This window comes from Ascaphus truei, chromosome 5 (assembly GCF_040206685.1).
Source record: "Ascaphus truei isolate aAscTru1 chromosome 5, aAscTru1.hap1, whole genome shotgun sequence".
NCBI lineage: Eukaryota > Metazoa > Chordata > Amphibia > Anura > Ascaphidae > Ascaphus > Ascaphus truei.
Window position 1 is genome coordinate 191,017,995 of NC_134487.1, and position 16,738 is coordinate 191,034,732.

The window sequence follows — 16,738 nt, forward strand, 5'->3', positions numbered from 1 at the left end:
TCCTCAATTTACAGGAATGGTTTCATGAAACATTGACGGAAAGAACATCGTAACAAAAATCCTCAACCAACATTTCTCAGCAAGCATTAAAACAAACAAAAAAAAGGCCTTTAAAATACACAAAGTAATCTATCTTCTATCTATATATAAAAGTCAAAAATTGTTTGTTGGTTTGTGGGATTGTGACCAGCTGGGCGGTTACATTGCAACACACTAACCGCGCCCCCAGTGACATCACGCGATAGCAAACTACCCACCCCCAATGACATCACGCGATGGCAAAGAACTACATTTCCCATAATACTATGCGCCTCAAAAGTGTAACAATGGCGGATCTCGCAACTTGGAAAGCTGCATTAAGAGACTGCAGCCAGGTGTGTGCGTGTGTTGTGCCCCCCGTCTGCCGTGTGTGCGTATATATACATATATGTTCCCATAATGCTATGCACCTCGTGAGGTATGGGAGTGTAAAAATGGCAGCTCACAACTTGGAAATCTGCATTGAGAGACTGCAGACAGGTGTGTGCCGTGTGTGACTGTGCTGTGTGTCACAGTTGTGTGCGCGCATTGAAGGTAAAGCCAGGTATCATTCCACAAGTTTCAAAATTGTTGCTATATAAAGACGTACAACAGGTATTTCTGTTACTCTCTTACGAATACTGCTAAAGTGTTATTAGAGCCTCTGTTGAAAATGTAAATAGTGCTTAGAGATTCAGTATGGAGTATATTGTAGCACTGCTTACTGATTCAGGTCCTTGGTGTTTGCCACCGTCGGCAGCGTGTCACCCATCATGCTGCTCAGGAATCTCCATGTTGTTCTCACGTACAGTTATACGTTTCAGAATCAGTTATTAACAAGAACAACAAATTGTGTTCTGTAGTCTTTATAAGAAAAACTTTTTTAAATCATAAATAAATTGAAACATGTAGTGCATTCTTCTTTTCCCCTTTCTTATGGAGCCTTTCTGAAAACCGTAAAGATATTTCTAACAAATAGTACCTATGAGAAAATGAAATCCCGGGCAACGCCGTGTATGTAAGCTCGTAATAAATAAAAGTAACCTATAATAGTAATAATCCCCTTATATAATAATAAGCATGTTCTTGTATAGCGCTGCTAGTTTTACATAGCGCTTTAGAGACATTTTGCAGGCACAGGTCCCTGCCCCGTGGAGCTTACAATCTATGTGTTTTGGTGCCTGAGGCACAGGGAGATAAAGTGACTTGCCCAAGGTCACAAGGAGCCGACACCGGGAACTGAACCAGGTTCCCCTGCTTCAAACTCTCAGTGCCAGTCAGTGTCTTTACTCACTGAGCCATTCCTTCTCCCTGCCCTTGGGACAGGGCATTCATATCCTGGCTATTAATGCCCAGGGTGGGTTAAAGGAATAACTTCTCTAAACGCTGCATTAATGGACAGGTAATGCCCTGTCATGGGGGCATTATTACTTCATAAACACATACTAAACCACTTCCACAGCATTCAGCTATCAGGCCTTCACCTGAAATGCTTCACGGTACGTACACTACGGCACAGACATGTCCCAATCCTGTGAACTAGGAGAGGAGAGGGTTCCACAGAGAAGCGCCAGAACCTGCAACACTGCACATTTAACCCATTCAGTGATGGGTGGAAGCACACGGAAGGGGAGAATAATACAGGACAGATTTAAATGTTTTATTAAAATAGTGTTCCAATCCTTCCCCCCCCCCCCCCCCAAAGACTCAAAGATTCCCTAGTAATAAAATAAGGACATTTCTGTATACAGATTAATTACATAAAAAACAACATAGACGCAGGTTTATATGTGGCTGAAAAATGGTGGCGAGATAGACACAACAAATTAGGGCTGGAGTAAGAGAGAGAGGGGGAAAAAATACAGAAAGTGAAAAATAAGGGGAAAAAGAAAAGGAACAGAGCAAAATAGAGAGCGAGAGCAGAAGAGAGGAAGGTAGGAAGAAAACAAAAGTAGACAGATATAAAGGCAGAAATCAGGAGAGGGAGAAAGGGAAAATAAGATACATGGAGAGTTATGTGAGCAAATAGCATGTGTATTAGTGAGTCAAGTACAATCTCTGTAGGTACGTGCGGTTGGAGTATTAATGGACGGATTTGGAGTATGGCGTTATCTCCCTGTTAATATAGGGCCTGGGTGGTGAGGTAGTATATTAGGTGGGGAAGGCCAGTTCGCCCTATGTTATTATCAATCCGGGCTGTGATTCTGTAAAGGTTTACACATACCTTCCTATTTCACGTAACAGGGGCCTTTGATTGGCGTTGCCAATAACTCTATAAAAACCCATGCACTAAATGCCCTCTTATAACATGGGGGAGGGGCTACTGACCCTATTGACCTATAGGAATGCTGTGCGCAAAATGCCCTCATCACATAGGAGACAGGGGCCTCCGATCATATTAACTTTCAGGAATCAGTGAGAGATACCCTCTTACCACATAAGTGGAGGGATTAACTTTGCTAATATACAAGCGACAACGGCACTTCAGGAGATAGTTAGCTCCCTTCAGGAATCTGTGTTGAGCATTTGAGCAGTTTTTCCTGCTCTTCCCTATTCCCTTCTCTCAATATTTACAAAGACGAGCGGCCACAGAGGCAAACGACGCGTGCTAGCCTCCTCCTGCAGTCCCCCTTCTGCAGGCTTTCGTGTAGAGCTGCCCAAGTCAGGGGAATAAGGCACACGTCAGAAGGAACAATTAGCCGCGGCCGTTCAGCCGCCGAGGGACAGTTAGCTGCGGCCGGATCGCACCTGAGGTAGAACAATTAGCGTTGGGATTAGGGGTTAAGGATTTTAGGGTAAGTGATTACGGTTAGGGTAACGGGTTAGGGGACACATTACCTGCGGCGCTGAACTTGTCTTGGCGGCCAAATGTTCATGCAGTGAAACGCCTGCAACTGAATGTTCGCGGCTAAGCAGCTAATTGTCCTAGATGCCACAGAAGTGGGGTTACCCTCTGGTAATATCCTTGAGCAGTCACAAAGGTGTCACGGCAAAAAAAAAAAAAAAAAAAAAAAAAAAATCGATGAAATATCACCTCCCAGCAAGGACACTGGATATTTTCTCACGGTGATATGACCTGAGGGTAAACCAACTTCTGAGTGCCTTGTTGTCCCGATGGTGACACTACATTAGCACTCAGGTTGAGATCACAACTTTTGAATGACTTATTACCCCGATTTCACCGCTTTAATTGTAGGCAAAGGTCGTGCGGCTAGATCAGTCGTCGGCCACTATAGAGAGCGCGCGGAGCTCTGCCAGCCTGGCCTCGTTCTCCCGCTCTCGCTCAGAATCTGTCAGCTGTACTTCGTCCACCTGCTCAGCCAGATCCCCAAACACGCGGGACATCTCCGTGTAATACACTACCTGTGGGACACGAGGAGAGATGGGAAAGGGGGCTGAGCACAGGGTGACAAGGAGAGATAGGGAGAGATAGGGAGGGGGCCAGTCACGGGGCGACACGAGGAGAGATAGGGAGGGAGCCAGTCACGGGGCGACACGAGGAGAGATAGGGAGGGAGCCAGTCACGGGGCGACACGAGGAGAGATAGGGAGGGGGACAGTCACGGGGCGACACAGGGAGAGATAGGGAGGGGGCCAGTCACGGGGCGACACAAGGAGAGATAGGGAGGGGGGCAGTCACGGGGCGACACAAGGAGAGATAGGGAGGGAGCCAGTCACGGGGCGACACAGGGAGAGATGGGGAGGGGGCCAGTCACGGGGCGACACAAGGAGAGATGGGGAGGGGGCCAGTCACGGGGCGACACAAGGAGAGATAGGGAGGGGGCCAGTCACGGGGCGACACAAGGAGAGATAGGGAGGGGGCCAGTCACGGGGCGACACGAGGAGAGATAGGGAGGGGGCCAGTCACGGGGCGACACGAGGAGAGATAGGGAGGGAGACAGTCACGGGGCGACACGAGGAGAGATAGGGAGGGGGACAGTCACGGGGCGACACAAGGAGAGATAGGGAGGGGGCCAGTCACGGGGCGACACAAGGAGAGATAGGGAGGGGGCCAGTCACGGGGCGACACAAGGAGAGATAGGGAGGGGGCTAGTCACGGGGCGACACAAGGAGAGATGGGGAGGGAGCCAGTCACGGGGCGACACAGGGAGAGATAGGGAGGGGGCCAGTCACAGGGCGACACAGGGAGAGATGGGGAGGGGGCCAGTCACAGGGCGACACAAGGAGAGATGGGGAGGGTGACAGTCACGGGGTGACACAGGGAGAGATAGGGAGGGGGCCAGTCACGGGGCGACACAGGGAGAGATGGGGAGGGGGCCAGTCACGGGGCGACACAAGGAGAGATGGGGAGGGGGCCAGTCACGGGGCGACACAGGGAGAGATGGGGAGGGGGCCAGTCACGGGGCGACACAGGGAGAGATAGGGAGGGGGCCAGTCACGGGGCGACACAGGGAGAGATAGGGAGGGGGCCAGTCACGGGGCGACACAAGGAGAGATAGGGAGGGAGCCAGTCACGGGGCGACACAGGGAGAGATAGGGAGGGGGACAGTCACGGGGCGACACAAGGAGAGATAGGGAGGGGGACAGTCACGGGGCGACACAAGGAGAGATAGGGAGGGGGACAGTCACGGGGCGACACGAGGAGAGATAGGGAGGGAGCCAGTCACGGGGCGACACAAGGAGAGATAGGGAGGGGGTCAGTCACGGGGCGACACAAGGAGAGATAGGGAGGGGGACAGTCACGGGGCGACACAGGGAGAGATAGGGAGGGGGCCAGTCACGGGGCGGCACAAGGAGAGATAGGGAGGGGGCCAGTCACGGGGCGACACAGGGAGAGATAGGGAGGGGGCCAGTCACGGGGCGACACAAGGAGAGATGGGGAGGGGGCCAATCACGGGGCGACACAAGGAGAGATGGGGAGGGGTCCAGTCACGGGGCGACACAGGGAGAGATAGGGAGGGGGCCAGTCACGGGGCGACACAAGGAGAGATGGGGAGGGAGCCAGTCACGGGGCGACACAGGGAGAGATAGGGAGGGGGCCAGTCACGGGGCGACACAGGGAGAGATAGGGAGGGGGCCAGTCACGGGGTGACACAAGGAGAGATAGGGAGGGGGCCAGTCACGGGGCGACACAGGGAGAGATAGGGAGGGAGACAGTCACGGGGCGACACAAGGAGAGATAGGGAGGGGGCCAGTCACCGGGCGACACAAGGAGAGATAGGGAGGGGGTCAGTCACGGGGCGACACAAGGAGAGATAGGGAGGGGGCCAGTCACGGGGCGACACAAGGAGAGATGGGGAGGGGGCCAGTCACGGGGCGACACGGGGAGAGATAGGGAGGGGGCCAGTCACGGGGCGACACAAGGAGAGATAGGGAGGGGGCCAGTCACGGGGCGACACAGGGAGAGATAGGGAGGGGGCCAGTCACGGGGCGACACAAGGAGAGATGGGGAGGGAGCAGTCACGGGGCGACACAAGGAGAGATAGGGAGGGAGCCAGTCACGGGGCGACACGAGGAGAGATGGGGAGGGCGACACGAGGAGAGATGGGGAGGGAGACAGTCACGTGGCGACACGAGGAGAGATAGGGAGGGAGCCAGTCACGGGGCGACACGAGGAGAGATGGGGAGGGAGACAGTCACGGGGCGACACAAGGAGAGATGGGGAGGGGGCCAGTCACGGGGCGACACAAGGAGAGATGGGGAGGGGGCCAGTCACGGGCGACACAAGGAGAGATAGGGAGGGAGCCAGTCACGGGGCGACACAAGGAGAGATAGGGAGGGAGCCAGTCACGGGGCGACACAAGGAGAGATGGGGAGGGGGCCAATCACGGGGCGACACAAGGAGAGATAGGGAGGGAGCCAGTCACGGGGTGACACAAGGAGAGATAGGGAGGGAGCCAGTCACGGGGCGACACGAGGAGAGATAGGGAGGGAGCCAGTCACCGGGCGACACAGGGAGAGATAGGGAGGGGGCCAGTCACGGGGCGACACAGGGAGAGATAGGGAGGGGGCCAGTCACGGGGCGACACAGGGAGAGATAGGGAGGGAGCCAGTCACGGGGCGACACAAGGAGAGATGGGAAGGGAGCCAGTCACGGGGCGACACAGGGAGAGATGGGAAGGGAGCCAGTCACGGGGCGACACAGGGAGAGATGGGGAGGGGGCCAGTCACGGGGTGACACAAGGAGAGATAGGGAGGGGGCCAGTCACGGGGCGACACAAGGAGAGATAGGGAGGGGGACAGTCACGGGGCGACACGAGGAGAGATAGGGAGGGGGCCAGTCACGGGGCGACACGAGGAGAGATAGGGAGGGGGCCAGTCACGGGGCGACACGAGGAGAGATAGGGAGGGGGCCAGTCACGGGGCGACACGAGGAGAGTTAGGGAGGGGGCCAGTCACGGGGCGACACAGGGAGAGATAGGGAGGGGGCCAGTCACGGGGCGACACAGGGAGAGATAGGGAGGGGGCCAGTCACAGGCCAACACGGAGAAATAGGGAGTAGACCAATCATGGGCCGAGGACCAGGTTAAGGGTGTCACATAGACTCTGATCAGGACCCAGACCTGGTTAAGGGTTAGGGTGGGGGACCCACATCCGGCTAAGGGTCACGGTCTCACCTGGGCTCTGATCAGCGCCTGGAAGCTGGGTTTGAAGAAATCTATGCGGCTGTTGTAGAATTTCGGCATCTCATCCAACAGCTGGTGATTCTTGGCCTCAAAGTCCTCCCTGACCGGACGCAGCTCATCCCGGGCCTGGGGAAGGGGACATGTGTGACATTACACATACATATACACAGCTTGAAACGAGCCCGAGGGAGGGGACACCTGTAATATGCTCTGACCTGGTGGAGTTTTGCAATTATTGCTCCAGTTCTTTCCTTCTCCTCATACTTCTCCACCTTGGATTGAAGCCGCTTGTATTCCTGCAGAGCCTGCTCCCTGCGCTTCACCGCCATGTTCAGGGAGGGAAAGACACTGCCAAACCTGTGTGGCAGGATATATTATATACACACACACCTACACAGTGCTATTATACACGTGTGATGGAATAATATATACACCCACACACAAAAACATGTCTCATATTACATACACACATTGCTGAATATTTTCTATAGTCTATACATACTGCTTAACCTGCGATAGATATAATCATAATATATATACATACACAAACGATTAAAGTGGCAAAAATACTTGTTTTATTTGTACAACATACTGTAGATCGACATGTCTCAAGATCACATACATACATATATATATATATACACATACACACACAGTGTGTGTGTGTGTGTGTGTCTGTGTGTGTGTGGTGTACACAGGCACACGCACACACGCCTCTTTCTGACCCCCAATCCTCTGTGGGAAGCATATATCAGTATATAATATACTATAATAAGTATTCAGAAAAGACACAAAATGACATCAATGAGAAAGGAGCCCTCAGGCCCATGTGTTGGGATGTGTGTGTACACTACAATAGGGCTTCTGTGCTGAATGTCAAACAAGCACAGGCTGGGGGAAACACAGACGTCACACACAGACTATATCCACCCGTTGCAAACACTTATAACAGATCCCATACAGATGCACAGAAAAGCACATAAACCCTCCCCCACAAATGAGCATGTATACAGATGTAGCAGGTCTTACCTTCTCCGGTAATTTGCAACCCAGCTGCTCTGGTGCCAGAGGATTAATCACTGTGGGGGGTCCGATCCCAAAGCATGGACCCCCATCAGCAAGACCGCAGCAGACACCGTCTCCGGAGCTGCGTCTTTTAGCTTTGTCAGTCACTGCTCCGGAAACAGTATGTCCTGCTACATCAGCATACACATACCATGCATCAGTCAGTGTCAGTGTATGAGCCTGGCAACACTCACCGTTTCAAAGGGTCCATAACAGTCTTCTGAATCTGGTTCACCTGAGGGAGAAAACACAGCTATTTTTGTGTATATGTATATATACATATAGTCGCAAGAAAATATTTGTGAACCCCAATGATAATTACGGAAAGTCCATATAGTTTTTCCACAATAACCCTCTTGCATCAAAACCAGTCTTTTCTTAAATATCCAATAGGGTTTATATTAACCAATTCCATGCGTTTTGAAAGAAAATGATGTATGAATTAGACAAAATTGAGGTTTCATCAGCTAAATTGAAGGGGATAATTAGAATCGGGTGTTTAAATAATCAGGTAGATCTTCAGGTGAAAGTTTGGGAGGCCCCACCTTATACAAAGATCAGAAACTTTGCAAGTTTGTTCTTTACCATACACGTGTGTGGAAACATGTCATGCCACGATCCAAATAAACCCGAGGACCTCAGAAAAGCTGTTATTGATGCTTATTAGTCTGGAAAGGGTTACAAAACTATTTCTAAGGATTTGGGGCTCCACCAATCTACTGTCAGACACAGTCTACAAATGGAGAAAGTGAGAGACCACAGTCACTCTACCCAGGAGCGGTCATCCTACCGAAATCTCACCAAGAACAAGCCTGCAAATCATCCAGGAAGCCACGAAGAAGTAACATTAAAGAATCTGCAGGCTACTATCGTCTTGGCTAATATGAGTGTTCATGACAACTATCAGAAAAAGACTAAACAAGAATGTTGTTCATGGAAGGATAGCCAGGAGGAAACCACTGCTCTCTAAAAAGAACATTGATGTTCGTCTGAAGTTCACCAAAGAGCAAATACATGATCTTCCAGGACAATTTTCTCTGGATAGACGACTCAAAAGGTAGAACTTTTTGGCCTCCTTGAGAAAAATTATATGTTTGCCAGAGACTAAACACTGCGTTCGACAAGAAGAACATCATCCCAACCATCAAGCATGGTGGTGCAAGTGTGATGGTTTGGGGCTACTTTGCTCCTTCAGGAACTGGATGGCTTGCCATCATTGACACAACCAAAAATAATGCATTGTATCAGAAGATTCTAGAGGAGAATGTCAGGTCATCCGTCCGTGAGCTGAAGCAAAAGTGGGTCATGCAGCAAGACAATGATCTTAAACATCCAAGTGGATCTACCAAAGAATAGCTGCAGAAGTTTTAGAATGAAGAGATATAGTGTGTGACAGAGCACAGCCAAACAGCAGCCAAACTTGGAAAAAATGAAAATAAATCCAAGGCAAACTCCAAATAAGCAGATCAATTAATTGCAGGCTCAGCAATAGTTGGACTAAACGAACGTACCTACGCGTTTCATGCCGGAGCACTTTATCAAGGTGTAAAGGAAAACAAACCTCTTGCATTTTTATACATACCAGCCTGTTCCATTACGAAGCCGAGGATGATGTCATCGGCGTGCGACCGCGTGGAGAGTCGCACCGACGCCACGTTCATGCTCATTGGCTGAATGGATCAGGTGGTATTACTTTTCAATAAAACAAACTTTAATAATAAAAGAATTGATGAAGAATTGATGAAGAACAAAAAAGTAAAAAGCAAATATAAAAACAATTGTATCAGTAATATGCAAACCCGTTTCCTTTACACCTTGATAAAGTGCTCCGGCATGAAACGCGTAGGTACGTTCATTTAGTCCAACTACTGCTGAGCCTGCAATAAATTATCTGCTTATTTGGAGTTTGCCTTGGATTTTTTTCATTTTTTCCAAGTTTGGCTGCTGTTTGGCTGTGCTCTGTCACACACTATATCTTTGGATCTCCTTATACCGCAGACAGCACGCCTTGGATGTTACCGGATGGTCATGGAAGCTGGCAGGTAACGGGCCACCGTGCCCCGTTATATATCCTGTTAACAGCTTTAAAATGGTTCTATATATTGCCTGTATGTGACTGGGTGTTTATTGGTGTGTCTCAATTTGTGGTTGTCAGGTGGACACCACTAGGCATATATCCCTTTCAGGCCAACACTAATTATTATATATACTGGACATTTTTATAGCATCTGGACATTTATATATTATATCAGCAAGTTGCTTATAGAGCCACATGTGATTTTTTGGAGCACTCTTCACATTATACATCCGCGTTTTAGAATGGCCTAGTCAAACTCCGGGCTTAAACCCCACCTAAATGTTGTGGCAGGACCTGAAGTGAGCTGTCCATGCAAGAAATCCCGCAAATGTCACGGAGTTGAAGCAGTTCTGCAAGGAGAAATGGGCCAAAATTCCTCAAAACCGATGTGAGAGACTCACCAGCAGTTACAGGAAACGCTTAGTTGAAGTCATTGCTGCTCAAGGGGGCGCCACCAGGTACTGAATCTAAAGGCTCACATACTTTTTCACACGTGGATATTGAATATTGAATCATTTGTGGATAAATAAATGTTGAAAAAAAATATAATGTGTGTGTGTCATTTGTTTGATCAGGTTATCCTTATCTATTATTAGGACTCACATTAAGATCTAAAAATATTTTAGATTTGCAATATGCAAAAATCCTAAGGGGTTTACAAACTTTTTCCCGTCATTACTGTATATACATATATACACAGTGCAATTAAATATTTATATGTATGTATACAGCTTCCTCTGATGGAAGGCGTCCATATGTTTCATGGTACGGTGTATGTGCGTATGTGTATATACCTTCTACTGGTTCAAAGGGTCCATGTGTCCCATTGCACTGTGTGCAAGTGTTTATATACCTTTTCCTGGTTGAAGGCATCCATGCGTTTCATGGCTGTGTCAAGCGCAGTCACCATTTCCAAGAAGGCTGTGTCCTGCTCACACAGAGGGTTCGCCAACAGGTCTGATGAGATCCTCACTGCAGACTTTGACATTGCTGGGGGGTGAAAAAAGGGCAGAATTAGAGGTGAGGGGGGGGGGGGGTGAGAGAGAAGGAGGGAGAAAGAAGGAAGTGAAGAAACAAAGGAAGAGGGGGAGAGAGAGGGATCAAGAGAGAAAGGGCAAAAAAAAAAAGGAAAAATAGAATGGTAGAGAAAAATAAGAAATAGGTGGAGAAGAGGAGGAATGAGAGAGGGAGATGGAGGAAAAAAGGGGGGCGGAGGAGAGGAAGTAGACAGAGGAATACAATAGAAAGATAGATCAGGGAGAGTGTAACTTCTGCTAATCCCCCGTCCCTTTCCCAGCCTCTCATACACAGATCGGCCTCTATGCTCTTCTTCATTTCTTTTTGGAGTTTCTTGGTCTGATCTTCCAGCCTGTGGGAGACAGAGGGGAATACCGGTGAGGTATCAGAAAGGGGAGAAGAGAGAGGGAGAAACAATGAGGGGGGCCACGTGTTGGGAGGGAAAGGAGGAACATCGGACAGGAGAAACAGGAGGTGGATAGGGGACATGGGTCAGGGTTAGGACCCTTGCTATCTCTTCACACTTACTGCTGCAGCTTCCCATTCTCTCGCTCAAAATCCCTCTCCACCTGTGAGTAAAGAGGACAGTGTCAGCTTCAGGGTCCCCCGTGAGTGACACAGGGGCAAGTAAAGAGGACATCATGGCTCATACTAGTGATGTCAGAAATGAGGGCACAGCTCACTGCTCAAATCATATACACTGATATTTCAGGTTGGCATCCAGGTGCTTATTGGCTGTGACTGGAAACCTACAGGTAATACAAGCAGCCGGGGAACTGATGAAACAAGGTCACCTGGAACCAATAAGATATCTGCACCTCCCAGTCAGGGACAACCCCAGAGAAGAAGGCTGGATGAAAGCAAGAGCGGGATAAACACAGTAAATACTACTCAATATTCCGGGATATGAACCTTTCCACAAGAAGCCCCTTAAAACAAAAATGAGTCTTAAGAATTTGCAACTAATATTTAAATATACAAATCACCAAGATGTGGCCAACTAGACGTGTCACTAACATTTGGTCTTGAGTGGGACAGAACTTTTAATAGCACAAATGTCCTATTAAAAAGGGCATGGAGTCACGGTCAACGCAGTGAAATTCTGCAGATGTCAGGATGTTTGCGGAGATCGTGAGAGTACCAGGATTTTTAGAAGTCTGCCTGGAACTCTGGGCCTGTGGGATAGAGTCCCTGATTGGCACGTCATCGCCCGCCCTCACCTCAGTGCATAGTGGAATATATGCCAATGATGTGGGCGCAGGGCAGCAACAGCTCAGACAATGAATCCTTTGTAAGGTATGGGAGGGAGATCCCAACACACAGAGCCCCTGACTTCCCCACACCCTCCATGCGAGGGACACAGCCAGAACACATACTGTAGCATTGCTACTGGCATCCTCCCAAACAATGTGGGGTGAGGGGGGTGGGGGGAAGATAAAGTGGACGGGGGAAGTTGGGACGGGTTGAGGTCTTTGTGCATTATAGCAGTGCCATCTACCATCCTACCAAAAGCCACACAGCTCAATCCTAGGTGCCCACTTACCATACTTACGTGGATGTGCCACTCACACCGCTGTCTCATCCCACTGATGACCGCTCCTTTGACAGTGAGACACTTGCCCAGTCATCGACCCGCTCTCCGACAGCCACTCACAGTTGCTGAATGTCTGACACTCACACGCACACTCCAACTGTTACTCATAGCAGCGAGTCTCACTTCTAGCTGTCTTCTGACACTCAGACACACGCACTTTTCTGACAGCAGTGACGGTCTACCTCCCAGTCAAACTATTTCTGACACTTATTCACTCACTCCGACAGTCACTCACAGCAGTCTCTCTGCCTACAAATCTAATACTTACAGTTTTGGAGACAACTAGCTTTTTTGGCCCAGCCTTGAATGGGTTCCTGCAACAACAACAAAAAGGGACGAGTTCTGTAACGGACTAAGCAGCCATATTTAAATCTCCCACCCAAAGTTGTATGACCCTACAACCAGCGTGGCAGTACAATGAGCTCTCCTCAATAATAGGAAAATGGTTATTTCTGTTACTTACACGGCACTGAGTAGAGATGACAAACAACTTTTATACACAGCACAGGTTCTGTCTGATGCACACAGCCAAACATGAGAGTTCTACACTGTGGGCAACAGCAGTGCCGACATCGCACATTTGGCTAAGGCTGGGGCAATGCCTGACACACACACACACACACACACACAATTTATGCAGAGTGCAGGTACAGAGTTGTGCCAGCTTCACACTTCCAAACGCTCCCTTAAGTCAATGCCAGCATCAAAAAGATGGTTGTACCCTCATTGGGGGAAATCCCGATCAGTATGCGAGAGGCTGGCACAGCCCGCTCTATACCTGTGCTGTGCATAAATGCTAGGTCTGGCAGTATGTGTGTGTAAATATATATCTACCCAGCCAGAAGATTAACAGCACCAATTCTACGTTTAAACAATGCTGCACATATCATAACAGATGTAGGGGGTGCATTCTGGCCCGGAGGTCACCGCCAAGGCATCCACACGCTTGACAAAGGGCTGTTGCTGTCAGGAACATTGCTCCTTCTGAACACCGGCTTTCAGTTGTGATACAATAAAGGGGTCTTCTGTTTTTGCATCAGAGTGTGTTGTTGACAGCTTTATTCATAATGTGAGTAAATGTGTGTGCTAGGCTGGCACTGCCGTTGCCCATGCTATACGTGTGCTGTGTATTCATGTCATGGCGTTGCAGTGTGTTGTGCAGGTGAGGCTGGCACTGCCGCTGTAGCCGTGTATACGTCATGGTACAGCAGTGTGTGCGCGAAGGAGAGGTTGGTATTGCCGCTGCATGTCCGATTTGGCAGTGTGTGTAAATATTTGTATGTGTATTTGAGAAGCTGGCACTGCAGTGCTCTCCGGTAGCATAACAACTGTAGGTGCCTCAGCTCCCTCCCTGCACACAGAGCCCGTGCCAGACCTGAAGCCGGAAACTTCCGATTGTTTTATTCCTGGCTTCCTCTCCCCCTCCTTCCGTTTGTGCACGCAGCTCCTGGCATGGCCGGACACCCTGTAATTATAACCGGGTAATCGCTGCCCCTCTGACTGCGGCCTGGATGCCTTCCTGTCTATTGTCACAGCAGCTGAAGCCATGCCATACACAGGGGCCGTCACCCAGAGTCAACACTTTCCCTGCCAGAGACCTGCAGAGTTTTGCATCATTAAACCCTTCCTTGTCAGAGCAACAGCTCCATTAACTCCTCCCCTGCCAGGAGAAGCCTGGCGCGCTGGCCCTTTCCCCCACTCCAGTAGATGTTTTCCTTTTAAGTTCAGCGTTCAAAGGGCAGCGGTCTCCCAGCTCCTACAGACAGAATATGGTGTGAAGGCACAAATATACACACAGGCTGGTACTGCCCACCCGTTACTAAACACATTGTGACCATGGAGGTCCACACATCTATAGTATATAACACACACACACACACACACACACAGGGGGGGAGAGTTCAGGGAGGAGAGCAGGAAGAGGTGAGGGGGCTGGACACACAGAGGTCTGACCACTAATGAATGGTTACAAACCTCATCAAGTCTGAACCGCAGTGTGTCTGAGACTACTCTACTCTGCATGGCACCTGAGAGGAACCAGCGCCCGAGTGCCTTTTTGTCCCAGCAGTTATGCTGTGCGGCTCCTCTGCATTTATTATTCAACCCCTTCAGTGCCAGAAAGGACTGCAACACATTGCGCAGCCAACTCCTGAGCACTTCACCGCCTTGGGAGAGAGACTGTGTGACTTTGCAGGGTGATACGATCCAAGGGTAGCCCAAATCAACAGCCTTTTTGCAATGGAAGAAGGGGGGGACATGATGTACAGATAAAGGCATTTAATAGTTGGCTTATTGCAGTGGCAGGTATGAGCGTTTAACTCAGAATATCACATGGCAGCAGCAAAGGAGGTGGGGGAGGGTGGGTGGGTTCATGAGCTGGTACCCACTGGAAGAAATGATGCAGTAACCATAGCAACAGCACATTGAAGAAAGAAAGAACAAAAAATAATGGATAAAACAGAGTGAGACTGGCTAAAAAATTAAATAAAGATGGAATAAGGATTTAAAAGAAACGAGAGAGAAGGATGTAGACGGAGTGAAAGGAGGTAGAAAAAAAACCTGAATAAAAGCGTGAGAAAATGAATTAAGATAGAAAGAAGGAACCAGAGAGGGTGGGGTAGAGGGGATTCACAGGATATTCTCGTCTCGGAGTAGTCATGTCACTCAGTGTCCCCTGGGTGAGCGGGCGGATCACATGACTGCTGCACAACTTGTCACAAGGTTTGTCACCTACAGAGTGAGTCATTTTGGAGGTGACGGTGACGCACCCAGTTGGCGTGACAGTCGTTTTGGACCCAGGAACACAAAATCCACCAATAGCAGATGGTCCAGCAAACATGTCACGGTCATGAGGTCACTTTGCTGCCACATAGAACTGACCCTTCAACCTGTTAAACACATCACGGTCATTGGGTGTACAAGAAGTGTGCCCAGCGGTGGCGGTGCAGGATCTGAACACCAGGCAACTAAGTCTTCCAAAACAGGCGAGTGCACTTTTAATTGAAACGCTGGCACGCACATCTTCTCTTTGCTGTTGTATTGATAACACATTAACACATTTGAGACCAGAACTGGTTTGCCAGGGGGGAAGGGTGGTGGTGGGGTGTGTGTACGTGTATATATTATATACATATATTTTTTATATATATATATATATATATATATATATATATATATATATATACACACACACACACACACACACACACACACACACACACACACACACACACACACACACACACACACACACACACACACACACACACACACACACACACACACACACGTGATCCCTTTCCCCGTCATCTTAAGACAAACGGTTCACGACTCGTGAATAACCCCCCCTTTCAAAGTTTCATTTCTCAGGCGGGATGTGCCAATACTGGCACGGGGAGACTCTGGCAGCAGAAGATAATTAAAAAGAAACATTAATTTTTTATTTTTTATAAAAAAAAGGTCGCACATGGCAACCGGCTTCTTGTCAGCCAATCGGAGAGAAGACGCGGCTGGACCGATTTTATGAGAGGGGTATATTTAGCAGGCCTGACTCACAGCTTGTTTACAGTACAGAACTCCAGATGGACTCGTGGAAAGCACAAACCACCTCAGGGAGTATATACTATTTTTTTAAGATATAAATTTCAGAGGATCGCTCCATAAACCACTTCGCTGCCAGATGGGCCCGATTGGTTCACGTGAAAGAGTTAAAAAGTGCCAATCCAGACAACAACCTCAAATATATGATACATATACACAGACATAAAAATACAAAACGGGATGTACTGTAATAAAACCTACTTCTCCCACAAAGGCAGAGATTGAACATGGAATAAAGAAACTATACATTCAGCGTTCACAACAACACATCTACACATATTCAACAACCTGCACATAAGTGAATTAAAAAACAAACAAAGCAACAAGTGGGGAATAAGCAAGGTCACCAAAATGAGGCTGGTCATTGGTATAATATTAAATGACTTTAATGGGCATGACAGCCAAGATAAAAACAGCACAAGAATCCCCTGACACGTTTCCCACCTCTTAAGGTTTTCTAACCATTATATACAACCACGTCCACCACAGTTATTTGGAGCACACTTTTGGGAGCTTCTCTCCCTACTTTGTCAATGTACCTGGATGCGCAGGGGTTTGTATTTTTGGCAGATGTTTTGGGGTTGGGATTACAGTGTTCGACAAACCTATACATTTGCTCGCCCCGGGCGAGTGGATTTAACCCCCGGGCGAGTAAATATTGGCCCAAGCAGCACACGTTTGGTACTAGGTGGCGAGTAGATTTTTTTGTGTGGCGAGTAGATTTTTTGGTGATTTGTCAACCACTGGATATAGATATACAAATATTTTCGCAATTTTTCTT

General features: G+C 48.9%; 2 protein-coding genes across 4 annotated transcripts in view; both read right to left on the minus strand.

Moving 5' to 3' along the window:
* Positions 1-1,713: 1,713 nt before the first annotated feature.
* Positions 1,714-16,738, minus strand: part of BIN3 (bridging integrator 3) — a 29,820-nt gene continuing 14,795 nt past the window's right edge. The window contains exons 1-9 of one of the 2 annotated variants that reach the window (XM_075601508.1): positions 13,733-13,930; positions 12,626-12,671; positions 11,292-11,332; positions 11,054-11,115; positions 10,600-10,736; positions 7,864-7,904; positions 6,820-6,961; positions 6,596-6,730; positions 1,714-3,381 (exon numbers count right to left, since the gene is read on the minus strand). In XM_075601508.1, coding sequence (XP_075457623.1) covers positions 3,235-3,381; positions 6,596-6,730; positions 6,820-6,961; positions 7,864-7,904; positions 10,600-10,736; positions 11,054-11,115; positions 11,292-11,332; positions 12,626-12,671; positions 13,733-13,905 — 924 coding nt within the window. In that variant the 5' untranslated portion in view covers positions 13,906-13,930 and the 3' untranslated portion in view covers positions 1,714-3,234. Of the gene's footprint in view, positions 3,382-6,595; positions 6,731-6,819; positions 6,962-7,863; positions 7,905-10,599; positions 10,737-11,053; positions 11,116-11,291; positions 11,333-12,625; positions 12,672-13,732; positions 13,931-16,738 lie in introns of those variants that run through there. The other variant, XM_075601509.1, reaches the window with a different exon arrangement.
* The window catches only part of LOC142495691 (ankyrin-1-like), a 538,760-nt gene continuing 533,878 nt past the window's right edge, over positions 11,857-16,738 (minus strand). For both annotated transcript variants that reach the window (XM_075601505.1, XM_075601503.1), the window contains one exon: positions 11,857-11,868. The gene's annotated coding sequence lies outside the window, so the exon portion shown is untranslated. The remainder of the gene's footprint in view (positions 11,869-16,738) is intronic.